Source organism: Gekko japonicus, unplaced genomic scaffold, assembly GCF_001447785.1.
Source record: "Gekko japonicus isolate JY-2015 unplaced genomic scaffold, Gekko_japonicus_V1.1 scaffold383, whole genome shotgun sequence".
Classification (NCBI taxonomy): Eukaryota; Metazoa; Chordata; class Lepidosauria; order Squamata; family Gekkonidae; genus Gekko; species Gekko japonicus.
In genome coordinates, this window is record NW_015164193.1 from 1,127,265 (window position 1) to 1,146,252 (window position 18,988).

At 43.2% G+C, this 18,988-nt stretch overlaps 1 protein-coding gene across 1 annotated transcript in view; it reads right to left on the reverse strand.

Annotated features, from left to right (window-relative positions):
- DST (dystonin) overlaps window positions 1-9,075 on the reverse strand; it is a 484,671-nt gene extending 475,596 nt beyond the window's left edge. The window contains exon 1 of the mRNA XM_015408298.1: window positions 8,943-9,075. Coding sequence (XP_015263784.1) covers window positions 8,943-9,033 — 91 coding nt within the window. The 5' untranslated portion in view covers window positions 9,034-9,075. The remainder of the gene's footprint in view (window positions 1-8,942) is intronic.
- Between the last annotated feature and the right edge of the window lie 9,913 nt (window positions 9,076-18,988).

The following is an 18,988-nucleotide window of genomic DNA, read 5'->3' on the forward strand; positions in this document are numbered from 1 at the left end:
AAGAATACTAAATGGATGTAGCCAGTTTGATGGAAAAGGAGACTATACATGTATAAACCATAAGGGGGCAAGTGTGGTGGATTATTTTGTTGCTTCTGCCAATCTTTTTAAAAGAACTGAAACTTTGGAAGTAACGGATTATTTGAGTGGTGACCAATACTCCCTCTAAGCTATGGAGTCTTGTGAGCAAAAATTCTACTTTGTCAGCTGCTAGCATTAAAGTTGTGAGAGAACGATCTGGCTACTGCAAAAATCAATTTGCTCTGGAGCCATCCTTCCTGAGCTAAGACAAAAATGTGTGAGCCAGAGGCTAAAAACCTATGAGCTAGCTCACACTAACTCAGCTTAGAGGGAACACTGGTGGCGACCACTATCCAATACATTTATTACTACATTTACAGACCTGTCGCTCTGCACCCTTTGTAATGACAACAGCCTTAGCCCAGACATATAACAATCTAAGAACACTAAGAATGTGTGAAGCTATGGAAGAAAGAGTGAAAGCACAAATGAGTCTGATACTGCAATCCTATGAACAGTTACCCACTGACTTCCGTGTACTTAGGCCAGAGTAATTCTACACCGAATTGTCTTGTACAGCTGCAACAATTCATTGTATCACAAGCTTAACAGCAGAGAGTAGCTCTATGACTGAATCCAAGTTAAACTTAAATCCCAAATGGAAAGGGATAATAATAAGAGTTCCAAAATGATAATTCAGTGAATACAGAAAATGCAGCTTTACAAGATGGTCTGCTATCCATCAATGGCATGAAAAGAGGGCAAGGGTTGCACAGTGCAGACTGCAAAGCTGCAGCACAGTTTTATTGCTTTCTCTACACAAAACATGTAGGAAGTTAACAACAACAACAAAAATAGGAGGAATATTTAATGGATTAACTGTATGCCATTTAAGTGGATGAAACTGCGGGCTCAGGACAAATTAAAGGTTTATTATAGTATACAGATTTAGTATAGTAGAGTATGTTACTGTATAGTATTTTAAAGTGCATGCAGAACTGTTATTTCCCCTTAGGACTGACTGTAATAATACAATGCATGAAACCTTTACTCCAGTGTCAGATAATCAAGGCGTTGTCTTTTAAGAACCATTTCAGGAATGCACTAAGGCTGAATTCATAGCTGACATTTACAGAACTTTGTTCTTTCTAAACTGCACCACATATGAAAACAAATATGCTCAACTTCTAGCACATTTGGAATGTATACTGCAGGCATGGTTTTAGCCTTAAAAAAGCATGAGTAACCTATCCAGCCCAACCCAAGACTTCTCTTTGGCCCATTTATTTTAATGAGAAAGAGTATTCATTCTCCCTTTGATATCCATTAGACTTGAGTTAATGATCAGCTCTGGTGGGATCACATCCAACTTCCCCAGTATAATATTTACTATAAAACAGTTATTTAAAAACAGTTATTAAAAAACTATAAAGCAGTTATTTAACAAATGCCTCTCACACACCTCACTGGGGACCAGCCTGTCCTTCTTTTCCTCATTTGGAAGTCTTCCCATGTCATGGGAACTCCCCCATCACATGTCCAGCCAATAAGCTAGCTGTCAGCTAAGATCACATGAATTTCCCATCTCTCTCAAAGGCCAGGATATCTAAAAGCTTTGTTCCTGTTATTCCACCATGCCTGTATCAGTGTTTCAGTGACTTCCTCAAATGTGCTCAGTAATAAGAACCTGGGGTGTTTCTGGTCAGCAGTACGCTCTGAACCCAGCCTACTTTGCTGGGCTCAGCCCTCTCCACATGGCTGCTTCCACAGGCTTCTCTGTGACCACCTGCATGAATCTCTTCCCCATGGATTTAACTTAAAATTCCCCTGCTACACTTTTCTGTCTTTGATTCACATATTTCACAGCAACTGTGTATGAGTGTTTAAATTTTTTATCTTATTGTGGATATTCTAATATTTGGTGCTATATGCTTGCCTGATATTATTCTGTGTAAACGTTTATTTGTTTATTTGTTTATTTATGGGGACATTTTTATAGCTTGCTCAAATAAACGACCTCTTCCAATATTCCAGTCTTCAGTGTTCTATTCCAACTTACTCCTAGGAGTTTCATCAAATGACTCTTTATGCTGGGTGTTAAAACTTAAATGTGCAGCAAGAGGCTTCCTTAAAGTCAATTTAGACTGATTTTTTGCAGCAGGCTTTATTCACACAAATGTGTTCCAACAATGCACAGTAACAGTGCGAGGGAGCCCCACTAGACATGAAGTGGAAGTATGCAGAAGAAGGGTACAATCTGTGAAAATTGCTGCTCCCACTGGCACCAATGGAAAAGACCTTCTGACAGCAGCAACTGATCTCTGGATCCAATCTACAGTCTAAAGGCATTAAATTATATACTAATTTTGCAATGATACCCAACTATGGTAATAAAGAACAGCTCCTTCCTACAGTGTCTTTGATTTTGTGACCTTAATGGAATTGACAGGTATTCTCTCTTTATTTAATATCTTTGATTCTGACATTTTAAAGAACACATATATTGGTCATAAAAGGAAGAACAAACAAGTCCATCAAAAAAGGCAGTGGCTGTAACATCGGCACTCTAAATAACTGTATCCAGTCAAACCTTTAAGCACACTAAAGAACCTGGCAGTCAGCTTGACACTGCATTGAAAGTGGATTGAAAGTACGTTATTTAGTGTGTGTGTGTTTGTGTGTGTGTTAAAACACCCACTGTACAACCCAGACAGCTATGGATATATCTCAGTTAAATACCATGGTCATTTTTAGAATGAAATACAATTACAGCTGTCAACTGATTTAAAACTTTTAATCAAAGAGGAAGGATGCTCTATTTATGGAGCATCTTTTCTAAATAATCAAAGTAGTTCATATACATTATCTTAAGATAGATCACCAGTGTTCTCCCCTATTAAAAATAGGGAGTTCATGTGAGAGACAGTGACTGATCATGAAGAGACAGATCCTCTATGTTGCACCAGGAGATGCATGTTTTTAACTACTAAATAAAATCTCATGGGGAAAAATGCATTGCATAGGCATTTTTACATAAACAACTATTGCACATGATTGGCTTTGGCTTTTGTATTTCGCTGAAGGCCAACCAGTCATGGCTGAGAGGACATTAGAATTGGATCAGGCCAATGGCCCATCCAGTCCAACACTCTGTCACACAGAGGCCAAAAATACCAGGTGCCATCAGGAGGTCCAGCAGTGGGGTCAGGACACTAGAAGCCCTCCCACTGTTGCCCCCCCCCAGCACCAAGAAGACAGAGCATCACTTGCCCCAGAGTCCCTATCTATACCTTGTGGCTAATAGCCACTGATGGACCTCTGCTCCTTATGTTTATCTACTTCCCGCTTGAAGCCGTCCATGCTTGTAGCCACCAGCACCTCCTGTGGCAGTGAATTCCATGTGTTAATCACTCTTTGGGTGAAGAAGTAAACAAGGCTAAGATCCTCAACGCATTTCAGACCATGGGAGTTGAGATGCGAACAAGGTATCCATTTTAAGCACCAAACACATGTATTTGCAGAAGAACAGCCACTGGTTGAGAAACTGTGGTATCATGGAACGTTCCTATATACATTCTAATTTTTAAAGCTATCACCTATACAGGACCTAAGATGATGTGTGATGGAATTCCGAGAAGTAAAGAGATTGTCCAGCTGAAAGGAACAGAGTTTAATTTTTTGTTTCTTTGTTTTTAGCGAATGCTACAGTGCTTCCATGTCCACCATGACGGTGCAGCTGCCCTCAAACTACAGCTTATTAGTGGACTAACAGTGCACACAAATGAGTCACAGCAGGGCTACAAAATGGGCACATATAAAGTATTTTAAAATAAATGTCCACATATTTTCCCAATTGAAATTTGCCAACAGTCTATGTACCTAATCAATGGAATTTCTAAGCCAAATGTACTGAAACACAATTTTGTTACAGTCTCTTATACATATGTTGTACTATTCTACAAAACTCATGTAAAGCACAGGCTAAAAAAATCATGTTAAAGTCTGTAACATTTCACAGCAGCAAAGAAAAATAACCCATGTTGGATGGTTTTTGGATGAGCAAACAAAGAAGCAATTTTTCCTCATGGAATAAGCAGTTTCATCCAACTTTATTTATAGATCAGCTGAGGTAATACATTTTTCCTATTAGAAAGTTTTAGAAAGTTTCTGTCCGAAGGACTTTCAAAGGGAACTTTCAAATAGAATAATAGAATCATAGAATGTTAGAGTTTGAAGGGAACTTACAGGTCATCTAGTCCAACCCCCTGCACTCTGCAGGAGCACAGCCGAAAGATAGCCCTACAACATATCAGAAAGAGGGTCCAGCCTCCACTCGAAAACATCCAGTGAAGGAGCATCCACCACCTCCCGAGGCAGTCTGTTCCACTGCTCAACCACTCCTACAGTTAGGAAGTTTCTCCTGATATTTAGTCGGTAAAGACGCCCTTGTAGTTTCCACCCATTAGATCTAGTCTTGCAATCTGGAGCAAGAGAGAATAGATCTGCTCCATCTTCTACATGACAGCCCTTCAAATACTTGAAGACTGCAATCATGTCTCCTCTAAGCCTTCTCTTTCCCAGGCTAAAAATACCCAACTCTTTCAGCCTTTCCTCATAAGACTTGGATTCCAACCCTCTCACCATCTTGGTTGCCCTCTTCTGGACACGCTCGAGCTTGTCAACATCCTTCCTAAAATGTGGTGCCCAAAACTGGACACAGTAATCCAGGTGAGGCCTGACCATAGCAGAATACATCAGAACCAACCCAATATGAATCCAAATATCTCTTTTCTCTCTCTCCCTCTCCCTCTGGCAATACACCATAGTTCAACTATAGTAGCTCATATTCACTGAACGAAAGTAATTTATTTATTGCCAAAGACATACCCAAAAGACAGTGTTTATAGACATACAGTAATTTATACCTCTTAGATTTCATTTTCAAAACAAACAAAATAATGATTTGGGGAGATATGAAGTTGCCAAAACAAAATCTTCCTTGTCTAGAAAAAACATTAATCTAATCGAAACTCTTTTTTAAATGTCATGTTTGAAATCAAATACTTGTAATTTACAAAAGATACATCATTGTGTGAGTCCCACCCACAAAACCAGCAACAAATTCTCTACAGCTGACTTTGCTAGTTACAGTATCCAACAGCTGGGCCATAGATATCTTGGCACATTGATAACATTCAAGATGAATGCTGGGAGTGTTCTGTGGCTAAGAAAAAAATGTTTGAATGTCAGTAACTGATAAGCAAAAAAAGTGTTATCATTTTTGTTTGATAATTAAAGTTAGCTTCTCTCAACATTACGTAAAATGTAACTTTCTATGTACAGCATGTATTGTTGTCATTCTTTTCATATTAGATCAACTCCCACAGCTAGTCATCAGGATAACAATCATTGTAGTGAAGTCATACCACTGATGGGAAAGCACAACCAGCTTGAGAACACATTACTTTGCAATGAATTGGCCAGTTCTTCCAACCTTCATGATGTACACAAAAGCTTTCTTTCCCCGCATAGTGAATACAGATATTATATTTCACAAGCCTTTAAATGCAGTAATTGATGGGCCGAGTAGATCAACCATAAAAAGAAGGAAAAAAGAATGTGGATTGCAGAGGTTTGGACTAGATAATCCCTATCCTTTCCAAAACCATAACTGAAAAGATTCACCCTCTACCTATATAAATGGGATGGTCTTAAAGGTGCCACCAGACTCAAACTTTGTTCTGTAAAAATTCTGTTATGTTTCATATTTCAAACACTGCGCCTGGTCCACACCTTCCCTGAGACAATGCAACATCCTTCCAAGAACTTCTAGAGAAATTAAACTACTCTTATAAGCCCCAGGGCAGCTTCACACTTTACATGGCAGCCCAGATACATCAGACAGATTCCAGGGTGGATTGTCACCTGGAGAGAGAGAGAGCCAACAAATCAGCAGTCTTTTGCTTGTGCTCAGTTGCCCAGCTGAATGCATATCCTCACCCACATTGTGACAACCCCACAGCCAAAAATTTTGGATTGGTGGGGCATGGGGAAATTTTGTGGATCAGCAGGGGAGAGGGAGAAGTGGCGATTTTGTCGTTTGGAGATCAGACGTGGACAGCCCCCACGAGAAAAACAGCATTTAAAGGGAATCCTCTAAATGCTTTTTTTCTAGCGGGGGCTGCCCGCACCTGATCTGATCAGCAAGTGGCAAAGTCACCGCTTGGAGTTCAGGGAAAGTGTGCAGCCAGCACCCACCACTCTCCCTCACCTCCTGCAAGATTTAAAGGGCCCACTGATCAGCTGGTAAAGGTTTCCCTTGCTTCCAAGCCGAAGAGCCAGCACTGTCCAAAGACATTTCCATGGTCATGTGGCCAGCATAACTAAATGCCGAGGCGCACGGAACGCTGTTACATTCCCACCGAAGCGGTACCTATTTATCTACTTGCAATTTCTTGCTTTCAAACTGCTAGGTTGGCAGGAGCTGGAACCAGGGACGGGAGCTCACTCCGTCATGCAGCAACTCGGATCTCGAACTGCTGAACTAAGCATTTAAAGGGTTCCCTTTAAATGCTGGGGGGGGGGTTGGGGGGCTGCATACGCCTGAACTCCAAGTGGCGAATTCACTGCTTGGAGTTCAAGGAAGGTATGCAGCCGGCAGCCACCCCTCTCTCTCACCTCTTGCATGATTTAAAGGGCCCGCTGATCAGCTGGAGGGCCCTTTAAATCTTGGAGAAGGGGAGGGAGAGGGGCAGCTGAAAGATTTAAAGGACCCTCTATCTGATTGGCAGGCCACATGCTCCGCCAATCAGCTGGAAGTCCCTTTTAATGTCACGGGAGGGGAGGGGGAGGGGCAGCAGCTGTTGTGGAGTGTGCCTCACATTTGAGGGGGCAGAACCCCCGAAATGCCCCACCATCACTATGGGCCTGCATTGTGACATTTATCCTAGTTCTTTTAAACTAGATGGATGTGACTTTTACTGTGATGATGTATCATTGAGACAAATAAACAAACTGAATGAGCCTTGTGACAGGAATGGGCATCCACATTCAGAGTCACCAGTCATTATGTATAACTAGTTACCTGTCACTACAAGTGAACCGGGGCCAGTAACAGTGTCACCAATTCTTGTTGCAGTAAACATTCAAAGTGCAAAGGAGAAATGCTCATGTCCCAATATGCTATGGGCATGCACCAGGGAGTCATGGCCAATTTGCAGCACCTCAGCATGCTTGACGATTTACATCTTGATATTATACTTATCTTCAGTGTCTGCTTGTTTCAAGAAAAGCTTATTCTCAATTATTTCAATAGGACTATGTCCATGTAATGAAGCTCAGTATTGCAATTCTATCATCACAAGCCCTGAAAAAGGAAACTGGTAAAATAAGAGACACTGAAAACTCTTCAGATCAGGTTACATTATTTCTATTATGAATTTAGAGATTACTGAAATTGACAGGCGAGTTGGAAAGCAAAGCTTTTTATAACATTCAAGTATAGTATAAATTTACTCAGAGGTCAGTGATAGAACAATACAATGTACAGTGCTTTTGATTTTGTAACTTGAACATGGCTGTCATGGAACTAGCCTAGTCTGCATAAAAGTACTGGTAAATTCCCACAATAATATAACTGATGTTCTTCTTTCTACAAGTCTCTTCAAAGCAGCTGAGCAGTTTTCATCAAATAGCCACTTAATGCATTTCAGTTCTTGGACTATTGCACATGCTCCATAGCTGCAATGACAGAATTGGCTACAGACACAAAAGGAATCATTAGGCACCCTTTAATGACACATTTGTAAGTTAAGTAGAGTAATTTGCCATAACAGGTTAATTCTTTTAAGAGTGACTCTTAATATTGTGACATTTATCCAACATTTATTCAAGTTGTTTTTCCACAGATAAGCAGACAAAAAAATAAAATGAATCAAGGTTATTAATTTTTGATTACATATACATATATCATAACCATGCCACTCCCATTAAAACAGTGGATGTAGATCAATTTAAGGCAAATTTATTACTATAAATCCTTAAACAGTATAATCAGGAAATTAAGGCCAGAAACCTGTGTACCAGCCTGTTTCCCCATGGGAGCTTCAAACAGTAGGTGGAACCATACAACATAAAGTCAGCCATGAAGATTCTGCTCAAACTCTCAATTTTACAATACAAATAACACATTTTTATTATAGATTAACTCTTTAATTTTTATGAATAATTTTAGATGAGGAAGAAAAACTGCTCATTATTGCTGATATATAACTGATATATTGCCGATATATAACTGATGTGATCTGTTCCTACCTCTTTATCCCACCCACGATAATAATACAACTGGCATTTCTAATATGATAAATCATTGAGATTTTTACATAAGATAGAACTGTCTCGGCTAAATTAAGAAACAGTGGGGGAGAAAGGCTCTACAGTGTGGTCCTAGCTAGTTTGAAAGATGCATAGTCATCCTCCTACCAGTAGTTCCAAGAAAAACAGGATGGAGTGTTAAGCAGATATATATATTTCTAATGAAACAGTTTAAAAATAAACCCATTTTTGTAATATATATTTCAAAGCATATTTCACAGGGCTTTCTCTCCCTGGAATACAGAATGATCTTGATCTAGACAAACCCCATATAGCACAGCCTAAGAATACATCTCAGTGACTTCAGCACTTCAGGAAAAAGAAAATAAAGAAAGGGCAGAAAATTATCCCCAACACGAACACCATAAAGCAAGGGGGCACGGGGTGCTTCTAGACCTTCCCTGGGCTTGAATAGCCGATGTCTCAAGGACCTGATTCTGCCACCTGTTCCATTGCAACCACCAGTAGCTATTTTAAGGCAAAGCTTCGGATCACCAGTAAATCCTTCGCTGGGGTTGGCCCGGGGCATCGCTAGAGCTTCACCCTACCTTTGTATCTCTCCAGCACATCTTCATAAGCTTGCAGGTACTCCCGTTCCTCCAAATTGAAGTGAGCGCCGGGAGAGAGATAGCCGGCCATGGTTCCACACTGCTCAGTTCGCTCCCAGGCGCCGGGCGGCGAGCAGCCTTTGGGGGCCGGCACAAAAAGGCAGGAGGGAGGGAGGGAGGGAGGGAGGGGGCTGCTGCCGCCGCCCCCCCAGCTGCCCGAGGAACCGCCCATGCCCCCTCCTCGAGCGGCGTGGAGGCGCGTGTGTGCCGCCAATGGGAAAGGGCTGCCCCCTTCTCGGATGTCAGGAGCAGCAAATCTCGGCTGCCAGAGAGCGGCAGCGAGATGGCAGCGAGCGGGGACGCCGGGACGTCACAGCCCCCTGCTAGGCAGGCGACCTCCGGCGGCTCCTGCTTGCCTGCCCGCTTTCTCTCCCAGGGGCAGCCACCCCAATTCCCTTTCCCGTCGCGGAGTCGCTTCTGGCGTTCATTTGTTTTTGTTCTCCCTTCAGAGGCAGCGACGGCAACTGTCCTTTGAACGTTGTCAAAAGAAAAGGACGTTACGTTGAAGTTGTGGCGCAAAGCCGGACGCCCTTTTGCTTCGTTCCCTAAACCTGTAGGCTACGACCCTGAGGCTTTTGCCCGAGGGAGCCTCGCCAGAAAGCACTGCGACCTCTGGCCACAGACGCCTGAGCATCCCCGCTCGCAGCCGCGCAGGGACTGCTGGGTTGTCCTGATTAGTCAACCTGCATCGGGGGTCTAGCACTTGGCACTACATCCGTGTCGGTGAGTCCTATCTACCAAAATCTACCAGTGCTCTCCCCCCCCCCCGCCGCCCTCCCACCCAAATTGCAAGCACAAAAACCATCACAGTGGTACCCCTCGTTACAGAAACAAAACGGAGGTCTTGTGCAATGCTCCCTCTAAACTGGAGTCTTGTGAGCAAAAATTCTACTTTGTGAGCTACGAGCTTTAAAGTTGTGAGCAAGCAATTTGGCTACTGCATTAATTCGTTTGCTCTGGAGCCATCCTGCCTGAGCGAAGACAAATATAGGTGAGCCGGAGGCTAAAAAACCGTGAGCTAGCTCACACTAACTCAGTTTAGAGGGAACACTGGCCTTGTGGAAGCTAGCCAGATTTTATTCCAGCGTGAGTCAGAGCTCACTTCCTCAGATGCATTTGAAGTAGCGCATCCATTACGCCGATCCTTTTATACTCACTACATAAAGGGGGGGGGGAGATGTCACAAGAGGCGGTTTTAAAAGGTCTAGTAAAAAGTGTAATGGCCTATGTATATGCAGTTAATCAGTGAGCTCTGCTTTGTGCGGGAATAAACACTACTGTGAGTCTTTGAACTGATAAATCTATTTTTTTTTGTCCTGCAAGGGACTAACATAGTTATGCCTCTGAGATTACAAAATGCTCCCGTTACAAGGAGCAAAACTCCAGTCTCCCTTTAGGTAGTTTTGATGCCCAGATTTCATATTTGGACTTTAACGAGGAGCCCCTTGCTTAGTATCCCCGCGCCCGCTCTCTGCTCGTTTTTGCTTGGCCCATACAGGCCGCTGTTGCTGGTGGCGGTTCCTTCCCAAGCCCCATCGCGTTGTCGCAGCGGCGGCAGGTGATTGCTGCTTGGCCTCTCCCTACCCACCCCTTCGCCCTCATCTGACACCATGCATCAGTGCTGAAACGTAGCTCTCGGCTTTCCAGGCTGCAGGGCAAAGTTCCACATTGCTCCTGGGAAAACGAGAAGGGGGAACCAGCAGCAGAGTCACAAACGCCCAGCTTTTTTTCGCCTGTTCGCGCCGACGTTGTTCCCTCTGCGCTGCATTGGCTGGCGATAACAAAAACAAGAACTTCACTAGACCTGGGCGGGGCCTGATCGCCGCAGGTATTACTGCTGGTCAGACGCTAGTGGTAACAGCAGCGCATGCGCTTCCCGGATGCTGGCTGCTTCTCTCCTCCCCCCCTCCTTTTTTTTTTTTTTGCTGTTGACCCCGCGGAGTGGGGCTGGGTCTTTCTGCCCCACCAGCTTCATCTGTTGATGCAAATGGGACGCTCTCGGTACTGCAGCTTAAGCCCTGTTTGTCTCATCCGGTTCCTCTCTTTTATCCCCGTGCTCAGAGTCAGACCCCTTCGACTGATCCCAAGACCTTCTGCAGTCAAAGGGAGGGAACCAAGCAAGTCCTTGCCACAGGAATGCAGAATCCGTCCCCTACTTGGTCATCCCCCTATTGTCTTTTGGGTCCCCCTCCCTTCTTGAGCTGGATGCAGACTCTTCATTCTACCCTGCTACTCATTAAACCACTTCAGTGTAAATGCAAATAGTGAAATAAACTAAATTGTGTGTTTTCCCCAGGTGGATTATTTCCACCTGATTTTTTTTAGGAAAGAACATAATGGTTGTGTGTGTGATGATACCCATAGTGCCAGTTGCACTTGCAGCCAGGCACTTCACCTTCAAACCCCACCCCCCATCAGTCAGATCATCATGCAAGACAAGTCAGGAGGAGAGGGCAGAGTTTTGTACTACCAGCTCCACTCTCTTCCTCCTCCCCACCAGTTTTATGTGAATCAGCCCAAGTTCTAAAAGCTCTTTTCACAGCTCAGTCCGGGAATATGAAAAGTTAAAAGCATGAGCACAGTGCCTTTCTTACATCACCACTAACCATACCAGACTCCCCTTAAAAACTCTCCGCTTATCAAACAGACCTTCCGATTTGCACCATTGCTTTTGTTTTCCAGAAATGCAACCAGGACTGAATTTGCATTTGCATTTTTTAATCATTTTCGTGCTGCTGTGACACCGTCTTTATCTATGCTTGTTTGAATGTTGTTTGGAGAAGATTCTTTAAAAGCAGTGCAGAGGTGCAATGACAGTGGAGCTGCCCCAAAGGAAGATAAACATATGTGGACGTGCAAAAGTATACTAGCACTCTTGAGGTGTGAAAACAACACCAAATTTAGACAGCTTTTTTGAAAATGGAGTCAAAAGGCTGGGACACTGGTGGGAAAGACAAATGCAGATTCCGCCCAAGGAGCCTCTCCATCGCACTTTTCTCACTGCATCCCATTAACAATCACTGCAGAGTCGGTTTATTCTTGCAAATAACTTTGTGTTCTGCATTGTGCCTGCTATGTTACTCCCGCCAGCCTCTGAGAATAACACAGACACCACCACTGCAATTTCTCCCAATGATCAAGTTACACTGCCTTCTCAGTTTGCAGCTGGGTTGGCCAAGCAAACACCCTGACCTATTTCAACACCAATGAAGATGAACTCTTCTGGGGCCTTATACTGGGAACCCAGCAGGGCCTCTCTGGTATTATTCAGGGGAGAGAAGTCTGCTTTTCAATGGCTCAGTTCCTGCCAAACAAATAGCTTGTTTCCAGAGTAGACACTGCCACTTCAAACACAACCCATGTCAAACACAAAACTGGGGGGGGAGAAAGCCATATGATTCCAATAGTTAATTTCCTTTATGGCAAAAAAAACCACCCTTGGATTAAAACAAAAACTACTGTAGCTCAACTTGTATACACAGTAACACAAAAGTAAGTGCCACTGTACTCAATTTGGTCATTTTCCAGTTAATGTACATAGCATGGCATCTTTAAGCACACAGCCAGTTCAAATCCTTACATTCCACCAACAAAGCAGCATGCTGCACGCATGAAATGAAACTGAGTTACTTCTGTACTGTAATGCAGCCTCCCATGAAAGTTTAATATGCGCACCTGCACATATTGCAATTGTATTTTTCCCCACATGCATTAATCTGCCAAACCGGAAAACAGAGCCAAATAGCTTAGTCACCACCACTAGAAAACAAGCATGGAAAACAAATTTTTGTGTCTGTGTTTTTAAGCACTAAAAAGCAAAGTTCTTACTACAATTCTCAGTTTGTTTTCTTCTCTGTAATGCACAAACCCACAATAATACAGATACACGTGTATATATAGATATGGACTGCTGATGAACTGTTCCCCATTTGTAACATCCGGTCTTACCGGCTATCCTGAGCACAGCTCTCTCAGCTGGGTCCAGCACAGATCCGCCTTGAATCTTCCTCTTGGATCTCTCATGTTTAGGTAGGTTCCAAGGTAGGGTATCACCCGGAGCAGGAGACAGTGAACCAGATTTCTGGCTGAAATCATCATCATCAGAAAAATCCGCAGAGGATGACATGGAGCATCTGTAGGAAGCGTTTCCAGAGCTCTAGAGAAGGGCGGGGGGGGGGGATGAAAACCAACAGTGAGACAGGCAGAAAAAATCCCATTCCCAAAATAAAGCAATACATTCTGTACTATTTAGATCACCCTGTAGGAAGATCAATCTGCCACTGATGGATTTCAGCCCTTCAAAACAATTCAGTGAATAAACAAATTTAAAAATATCAATGAATAGATTGCTCACCATTGTTGTTTATAGTCTGCTCATGTGATTAATTCCTGTACAGACAGCACGCAGGTAGATCTGAAGACGGTAGCTTAATGAAAATGCATTTGTGGGAGGATTTGTGCAGGAAAAGTGTGGCCCAGTGTTCTGGCAACCAGCTCACAAATGATCCTTAGGAGTAGCCCAACAATAAAACCAGAAGGGAAGCGGGGGCAGGGAAGGGATGCATATTTTTAAAAAAGCTTCCCGGTTACAAATCAATAGCATTTGGCTCCCCCACCCGGCCAAGGGAAAGATGTACCAGGCTGCTGGTTAAATCATTAATGTGTACCAGGGAGCAAGGGGAATCCAACCCCATCATCCCACGAATCTAGTATGCTGGGGCCTTGCTATTGCATTTATGTTTCTGAAACCACACCCTGTTAAGTCCGCTTTTTCCCTGTTCTCCTTTCTGGTATAGTGGCTGAACTCCATCCTGTCCTGAGATCCAGATTTGTTTTGGAAGCAGCCAGTTTCCAGACAAAGTGAACCGGCTTTAAGAGGGAGGAAACGTGGCTTCTCAAGGCAGGGAGAGCACAAAGGGCAGGTTGCGTGAGTTCTCGTGGCCACCGACAGCGTCAGTCAATAAAATGTTTGCTCTCCGTTTATAGCCTTTAGGAGGGCTGATACTTTCCAAATGCCACAAAGCAGATACCGTGTTTCCCCGAAAATAAGACACTGTCTTATTATTATTTTTTTCAAGAAGACACACTAGGGCTTATACCACAAAAGCATAGAAATCCTGCTAGGGCTTATTTTTTAGGTAGGTCTTATTTTAGGGGAAACAGGGTAGCAGCTGCTGCCCACATAGTTAAAAACCAGAGTCAGGAATGTAAACAAGAAGTGATGCAGTGCAGGCACAAAGAACGAGGAGGAGGGTATTGCTGTTCTCCTGAGCACTCTAGAAAAAAAGAGGCTGAAGCATAAGCTGAAGTGTTAGCTGGGATGATTTGAAACAAGGATGGGCTTATACAGGATCATCCTGTGCTTCTTACTTGCCTGAGGAGTTTCCAGTACACCTGACTGGTAAACAATGGCTGCATCCACTGATCAAAGATTGGGATACCGCTGTAGCCACTGTGCTGTGTCATCTTGGCTGCTGTAGCTCAGAGAAGTGCCACAATCCAGATATACGTTTTCTGACCCTGTGCTCTTTTCCAGCATAATTTAAAAGTGAATTTCTCTGAACTGCAACCCATTCTTTCGGCCATTCTTAGATGCACATGGACACAGCTAAAAAGTGTGGCCCTGCCTATCACATGGAAACTTACATCAAACAGCCTTGCATGGCAGCTCACCCTTGCCATCCTTATAATAGGAAGTGCTGTTTTCATGTGGCTTGTCCAACTGGTGTGTAGAACATTAGCCAGTCCTATGAATGCCCATGCCAGTGTGAAAACTCAACAGCGCTAAGAAAAGTCATAGAGAGAAGCAGCACATTTTATGGCTGAAAGTGGCACCACAGTTAAGTCATTACGCTTTTCTGGGAGTAAGCCCACTGAATAAAACCAGACTTACTTTTGAACAGACCTGCTAAGAATTGCTTAGGGTTTTTAGAATTTCCGCCTTTCTGCGGCCTCCAAATAATTATGACTGTGTGCAGACTGGATCTTTTGAGCATCTAATTATACAACAAAAAGTCGGTAACAGATTGATTTATAAGTGGTTAAATCATAAAAATTGGATAAAAACAACAAATTATCAAAAACGCTGGCACCAGGATTGTGCAATGGCTGTCACTGAGCATCAGGCTGGCACCAAGATTGTGCAATGGCTGTCACTGAGCATCAGTGGGCAAAAATGTGCTTATCTATGGTCTCTCTAACAAGGGCTATTAATATAAAAATCCAACTCCAAAAAAGTGTTCATAGATGGCATTTCACCCTTCTACGTTTACACTACATTTCACCTTCATATAGCACTAATTGTTGGAGGGGATGTGGGCAGCCTGGCTCTTACATTCACTGCTGGTGGTGTGCCCTGTTATGATGCAGTTTTGGACCACTATTCTTACACTGATATATGATACTACTGGGCACAGTATCCCTATGAAGCCAGAACTCGTCTTGCTTAATTTCTGGCATGGGTGATTCACGTTATGGTCACCTTGAGATTAGACTACTGCAGCGCTCTCTACATGGGGCTGCCTTGGCCCAGCTTCAGAAGCTGCAGCTGGTGCAAAATGCAGTGGCCAGGCTGTTGATGGGCCTCTCCATACGAGACCACATCCAGCCTGTGCTGAAGGCATTGCACTGGCTGCCGATAGCTTACCGGATCCGTTTCAAGGTGCTGGTTTTGACCGTTAAAGTCCTATATAGTCAGGGACCTCCCTACTTGAGGGACCGCCATTCCCCATATGTGCCCCAAAGAGCACTGAGGTCAGGAACACAGAATCGCCTGACTCTTCCTGGCCTGAGGGACATCAAGTTGGCTGCTTACTAGAGCCAGGGCCTTTTCAGTGGCAGCTCTATACTGGTGGAATGAGCTACCGGAGGAAATCAGGGCCCTGCGGGATCTTTTACAGTTCCGCAGGGCCTGCAAGACGGAGCTCTTTCACCAGGCATTCCATTAGGAGCCACCATTCCACTACCACCAATATTGGTGGCTATGGATTGGCCGTGGCCTGGAGAATGCGCCGCACTACCGCACAATGCCAAAGACCATGGAATTAGAAACACTGCTTGTATGTTATACAATATGCCATTTGAACTACTGATAGACGATCATCAGCAATAGCACTTTGTTTATTGGATTTTTAAAAATGTTTTGGAATGTTTTAATCTTTGTATGGTTTTATGGTACCGGGTACCAATTCTGTAAACTGCCCTAAGCCCACTTGTGGTGAGGGTGGGGTATAAATAGAATAAAATAAATAAATATCAGGAAAGATCTCATTTCTTATATGTTGGTGGCAGCCAAGACTTTAGTGGCTAAGCATTGGGGGGAAAGTAGTATACAACCCTCATCGAATATGTGGTTTAATAAATTATGGGAATACCTGGCCATAGACAAAATATCAGATGTTATTTCCTTGATGGAGAATCCGGAGTTTCATTCAGATTATTTGGAACATTGGTTTTCCTTTTCTTGAGTAAATGGAAAGACATAGTAAGCTTTAAAAGGCACTTCCTGATAATTTGTAGCTATATATTGAGTAGCTGTTTGGTTTTACTGTTCTTGTGTTTTTTGTGTTTGTAATTATATTGTTATTGTTATTGTTGTAGTTTCCTAATAGTATGTGCTACTGTAAACTGTTATATAAATAAAAGATTTTTTTTTAAAAAGAATGCTGCATACACCTTTAATGAAGATGTATTATTTTGTACTTTTATCAGATCTTTACATTCTTCTTATACTTATCTGCTGCTGATGTTTTTGGTAGGTGCTTTTAGGATTTTTACAGACTATAAAATTAGACATGTTTTTGGACACATGGAAGTGTTTTGTCCTCTTTTTCAAAAACTAATGCGAACTTTAAATTCTTATGTTGAATTTCTGTTATTGACAAACTGGTAGCATTTCAGGTTTGTTATAATGACTTTGGAGATATCTGCTAAAATCCAAAACCTCTCCCTGCCACCCACACGCCATGGAACTGTTTTGATTTCCCCCCCTAGTTTTGTAAAGAATGAACACTTATCCACTTTATTATATGAATGGGTGGGGGAGAATACTGCATGCCTCCCTGTCTCCGCTAGCAATTCGTCACCATTTAAGTGGTATTTAAAATATCTGAAGGGTATCAGCTGCTTCCATACTCCAGAACTATACCCTACATTCCACCCTCCTTTTTTAAGTGGCAAACATGCTTTCCCCTGTTTAAAGGCTACCGGAGCAACTGCCACCATCAGTACATTTGTGTTTCAACTACATTACAGGGTCTGCAAGAATGCCACTGTAGCCCTAAAGGAGAAAGTCTGTTCCATTGCTGTAAAAAATGATGGTATATGCAAGCCCTACATAATCCAATCATTATTTGTAACTGTACAATACTGTATAAAAATATACTAAAACTGGATAAAAATATACTAGATAGATAAAGTACTTTACCCAAAGTGGTTTATCTATATAGTATAATTTATCCCACCCTTCCACCTTGGAACTAAAAGAAGCAGTCATGGTTCTCCCTTTTCTGTTTTCTTCTTACAACAACCTTGCAGGCCTATAGCTTGGGGGTGGGGGCAATGCCCCCTCACAAATCTGCCATGCCCCCTCTCCTCCCAGTCCTCCCCTCTCCTGGGAGGCAGAGGGAGCCCTGGGGCTGGTTCCAGGTGCGCTACTCTCAGTTGCTGCCAGGAGCCACCCCAAGCCCAACAGTATAAAGGCACAGTGAGCGGCTGGCAGTTCCAGCATGGTTCAGGCAAGGCCGTCTCCTCCCTTCACTGGGGAGCACTGAGGCATGATGCCATCCCCCTCCCCGCATCCATGGAGCATGCTATTCCAATCTCTTCTGTCTTAAGTCCAAAGGCCTCACCGCACAGCCCGTGCAGACGACAAAGCCGCAGACTAGGCTGCCTTGGAAGGGCGACCCGCAGACACAATTCGCACCCTAGCAAACACAAGATTGCTGCTCCAACAGCAGCTAGCACAAAGGAAGGGGCGTGAATTTCAATTTAATTCTTAAAGGTGCAGCTTTGTTTAAAGAAAGTGGGGATAGAAGCAACATTGCTTTTTAAAAAGAAATTGCTTCTAAGATGGCTATGCTGGCACATTTTTCAAGAATGAAGACCCATCTAACCCTCCCATAAGCATGAACTAAACAATGAAATACTAAGGGAGGAGTGGAAGAAAAAGCATTGAAATCTGTTGCGAGAGACTTACCAGAGCGCGGATAAGCATAAAGACGTATTTCAGAGACTTAAGCAGATTTCCATAAAAGTAAACAATCCATAAAGATGGCGGGGAAGAGGGCAGAGAAAGACAAACCAGCAAAAGTGAAACCAGCCGGGATCTTGAGCCCTTGACCGGAAGAGACCACTGAGTTCTCCAAAATGTTGGCAGATTCCTTGCGCCCTCTGCTGGACCAGATGACTAACATCGAACAACAGCTGACGACTCTAAACCAGAATGTTGCAACTCAGCAGCTCCAACTGACTGAGACTTTAAAAATAATAGAGCAAACGGCTGAGAAGGTGAAGGAAATGGACACCAACACTAAAAAAGTCAAGAAAAAGGGGCAAAAGCTGGAAAAGAAACAAGCCTCAATGACGACTCTAAACCAGAATGTTGCAACTCAGCAGCTCCAACTGACTGAGACTTTAAAAATAATAGAGCAAACGGCTGAGAAGGTGAAGGAAATGGACACCAACACTAAAAAAGTCAAGAAAAAGGGGCAAAAGCTGGAAAAGAAACAAGCCTCAAAAGAATCACAACTTCTACAGCTGCAAATGGAGAAAGCAAATCTGGTCCTACGGTTTCAAGGGGTCCCAGAATCGAAAGGGAAGAATCTAAAGCAACTTCTGAGTGAAGCATTAACCCCAGTTACAGATTTGAAAGCGGAATATCTTACAAGTGAAATGGATATGGTCCATAGGTCCTATTCCGTGTACATCAAAAAGAATAATCTGCCTGGGGAAATAGTGGTCAGATTCTCAAAGCAACATGTGAGGGA